We start from the raw sequence: 4,240 nt of genomic DNA, 5'->3' as shown, positions 1-4,240 counted from the left end.
TTATTTCTTCTGAAGCTTTTTTAGGCATATTTTTCCATTCGAATTTACCCATAATCCAATTGGGATTTTTTCCAGTCACAAGTTTTCCCTGTGAACTTTCCACAATTCAAATGCCCCACTGTTTTTGAGTGTGTTGAATCCATATATGCACTGAAAAATACATTTTAAATAACAAAAAAATTTGATTTGACCAAAAATTGTTTCATATGATCCCCTACCAAAAATTAGAAAACTTTTAATAGTTAGGCAACTCCAAACATATTTAACCATAGTCAACAATAGTTAACCATAGTCTATTATTACTCCCCAAGCATGTCAACTAACTCAACCAAATTAGTAAATGCAGTTGATATAGTTAACCATGGTCTACTAATACTCCACATGCATGTCACCTAGCACAACCAAGCTGAACCAAATTAGTAAATGTTGTATATATAATTAACCATGGTTTATTAATACTCCACATGCATGTCAACTAGTACAACTAAATTAGCCAATGTGTCTGATATAAACTAATTGACACCATTTTCATACACTTGTATAATGCCCATTCATATATATCAACCAGATTTACTATTATTATTATGCTGGTTTACTATTATTATTATGCTAGTAATAAAAAAATTGCTAATAATAAAAAAAAAGCGATCCAATTAAATTTTATTTTGGCATCTTTTAATTTATTTTTATATAATACTTTATGATTTAGCGGATAATAACTGCTCTATAAACTGGAGAAAATCACCCAAACTGAAAATGAAGATTGAGTAACAGTCAGATTTAGATGACCTGCCAATGAGTTGACAGTTCGAATTAAGTGACATGCAACTGCGTTTACGGCCGCAAAAACGCTGGCATGCGTCGCATGTGTTGACAACTATAAGAAGAGTGCCACTTCACTCCAATTCTGCCACGAAACTCGCCAGTTTTACGAAAAGCCCAAGGCTTTAAATATGTTACTTATAACCAAAAAGAGTGCATGTTAATTTTAAATACAGGTTCTGTAACATTGATTGCTCTACGCCTTAACTGTTTTTGTTTGGTCTTTTGTTTGGTCAAGGGTTTGAGGTAAAGAAATATGTTAATGGTTTACAATTCAGAGGTATATAGCAGGTGTGAAAGTTTGCTTATCACTGATAAGTAATTTTTGGTGGTTAGTTTGTTTTTGGAAAAAAAATACTATCCAATACATAGCAATCAATAAGTTTTCTCACGCTGTAAAAAGATTAGTTGGATGGATTCAAAGATCTGGCAAGCACTGCCGGAAGACTTATTATTTATGATTTTAGCAAGGCTGCCCGTTAGATTTTCTGTGAAGCTGAGAAGTGTGTGTAAACGATGGAATTATGTGCTGTGTTGTCGTGATAGCCTGCAAAGAATGGTGGATGCTAACTTGTCTAATCCCATGCGACCCATGAGCCGCATCCCTGGGTTCTTTGTTCAGATCTGGACATCTTTTAACGGATTTGATACGTGGGCTATTGAAGGCGACGGTTCAGAGGTTTACAAAGTTCGCTTGCGAGAACGTCGTGTTGTGGGTGCTTGCAACAGTCTCATCTTCTGCTGCCGCCATGTTTACGGGGGTGGCTTCATTTATTCCATAGAAAATCCTGCTACCAGGACATCCAGACTTCTTCCTCCGTGCCCACACCGATACGTCCTTTATCCTGGGAAGTACAATTGTATCTTCAACGCCATGGCTTTTGATGCTTCCACCAGACGTGTCACTATCGTCGTGGGCGGAAATGACTATAAGAGGATGGGAAATGTTTATATGAATATGATAGAGATGGAGATTTATGATACAAATTCCAATACATGGTCTTGCATTTCCATGACAGTCCCCGGGCACATTCACCCCATCGGTCGGGGCATTTATTCTGGGGGAAAGTTTTACTGGCTCCTTGGGCAGAGCAATACCTCGATGCCCAGCTTAAGCAAGTGCATGGTAGCGTTTACGCTGACAGACAGACTTTGGGAAGAAATTCCACTGCCCGAGAATGCCAAGTGGGGCGCGCACAGGTTTGGTTTTGAAGAATTTGCATGTTTAAGTGGATGTGATGGGCGAGTGGTGCTCATTTGTGAAGCAAATTTTCGTGATATTTATTTGTGGAAGTTAAACGAAAATGGCAGACATGAATGGTGTGAACTGCGTGTGGCTTTGTCAGAACACGAGGAGGGTACCCTTAGAGCAGTGACGGTAGCGGTGAACAGCAATGGATGGATAATGGTGATGGACATATTCAATGACGAGGGAAAATTTGTGTGGAGAGTGAAATTGCCGGGGCTTCCTTATTATGGCATGGATAGTTCACGAGATATGTCGGTGTTTCCGTTCGAAGCCAACAATATGTGGTGGCCTACACAGGTATAATATGTGGTGGCCTACACAGGTATTTTAGGTATTAGATTGTTTCTTTCATTACCTATTTATAATTTTTTTTTATAATAATTAGGTTGTGTATTTGAAAATTATTTTCCCTGACCTGGATGATTATTATATACGAGACATTTTTGTTTAGTTTACACAGTTGTAAATATTCTTTTTCCACATTCAAATATGTAATTCTGAAAAAGAATGGATTAAAAAGAATGGCTTATCCATGCATTTATTGAATTTTCTTTATTTATAAACATATGAGACATTTTTGTTAAACTTATACAGTAGTATATATTCTTTCCCTTGTAAATCTGAAAAAAATAGCTTATTCATGCATTTATAGAATTTTTTTTATAGATAAATATTTTATAAAATATAGTTGTTTTATAAGAAGTTAATTAGTTTACTAAACTTTAAGAAAGTATGAGATTAATTATAATTTTTTAATATTTTATTTCTATGAAGTAAGAGAAGTATTCGGAGATCACTATAGATTTACTAAGTTAAAAGGTCAAGAAGATTAGTAGTGTGATAAATTGTTTGAAAATTAAATTGAATGTGAATAAGAGAAAGTGCTTGTCATTTTCCATCTTTCTAGTATTACATAATTGACAAACTCTTTCATACTATGGTTTTTTGAGAATTGACTATACTCAATTTCACTACAAAACTCATGAAAATTAATTTTAATTTTACAATTTTCATTTTTTTTCTTAACCGTAGTGAAGGGAAAAAAATATTTTAATCACTTTATGGATTAAAATTGATCACTTCAATTAAACTCAGTATAACTAACTCAATATAATAAACATTTTATTTAATATTTAATCATTTATATACTTTCGATATTCACAATGGGATAATCATATTTTATGTACTTCCGATCTTCACAATGAAATCCATGTAGAGAAAGTGTAGCAATATAATGGTCATTAGTATGTTACAATGGCGTTATAGCTTAGCCACACATTATACACTACATATACATATGTAAGTTCTTTCCAGGCTAAGGTTTCGGATTTTTATAAAAGCGTCTAAGGATGGCTATCATGTGTGGAGGCACAATAATGTGCAACCTATTGATCCATGGCTTTCCTCTCAAAACAAATAGAATTTTTATAGTGAAGGAAACAGCACTCTAGATGAATCCAACCATCAACGGATTAAAGAACATTTTCATTTCACAATAAGCTGAATTATTATTGATTAGGTAATTAACTATTTTAAAATGAGGTTACAATAAGCTTTTAAATTGATTTTTTAATAAATAGATTTTTTTCCTTTTAAGTAGTATATATTTATTAACAAAATTAAATTATATATAGATAATATTTATTATGAAATTTAAAATGATAAATTATGTAAACTCATAGTAATAGAAGTTTCAATAAATTGATGTAATCATATTTTTTGTTTGGTAGGTAAGAACTTACAGGGGATTTGAACCAATGACCTATTATAAAGAGTGCCTTAACAATGCACCCATTCAATGTCAATCCAAAGCCTTATGGGCTAATATAATCATATTTTTAATTAAGACTAACAACACATAATTTATATAAATATATAAGCATTTATTTATCATCATGTTACCATTTGCATGCGTGCAATCTATTTTATGAGTAACTTCTTGTTTATCGATAGGCTAAAGGATATTTCAAACTCGAAAGACGGATAATAATTTTAGTTTTAATTTTAATATGGCAAAATTGTTTGTTTTGTTTGAACAAAAATTACAGAGAAGCATATAAAACTAATAATGCATTTAAAAGTATAATACACTTTTTTTATATGAATGACTCATAAAAAAAAATAGCATGAGATAGGCATATGAAATTATCATTTTCTCTTAATCTTTTA

General features: G+C 32.5%; 1 protein-coding gene across 1 annotated transcript; it reads left to right on the top strand.

The window, feature by feature from the left end:
• Positions 1–1,234: 1,234 nt before the first annotated feature.
• Positions 1,235–2,374, top strand: LOC149181592 (F-box protein At5g49610-like). The gene has a single exon (XM_089414260.1). The coding sequence runs from the start codon at positions 1,235–1,237 to the stop codon at positions 2,372–2,374; it is 1,140 nt and encodes a 379-aa protein (XP_089270386.1).
• The last annotated feature ends 1,866 nt before the right edge of the window (positions 2,375–4,240 follow it).

Source organism: Pinus tabuliformis, chromosome 3_2, assembly GCF_031772625.1.
Source record: "Pinus tabuliformis cultivar Carrire ecotype Pingquan chromosome 3_2, CPIR1, whole genome shotgun sequence".
NCBI lineage: Eukaryota > Viridiplantae > Streptophyta > Pinopsida > Pinales > Pinaceae > Pinus > Pinus tabuliformis.
Note: the sequence above shows the minus strand (reverse complement) of the source record. Positions and strands in the feature narration are given on the sequence as shown.

Excerpts from the sequence above, each read along its gene's own strand:
- LOC149181592 (XM_089414260.1), top strand. The coding sequence starts at position 1,235 with ATGGATTCAAAGATCTGGCAAGCACTGCCGGAAGACTTATTATTTATG.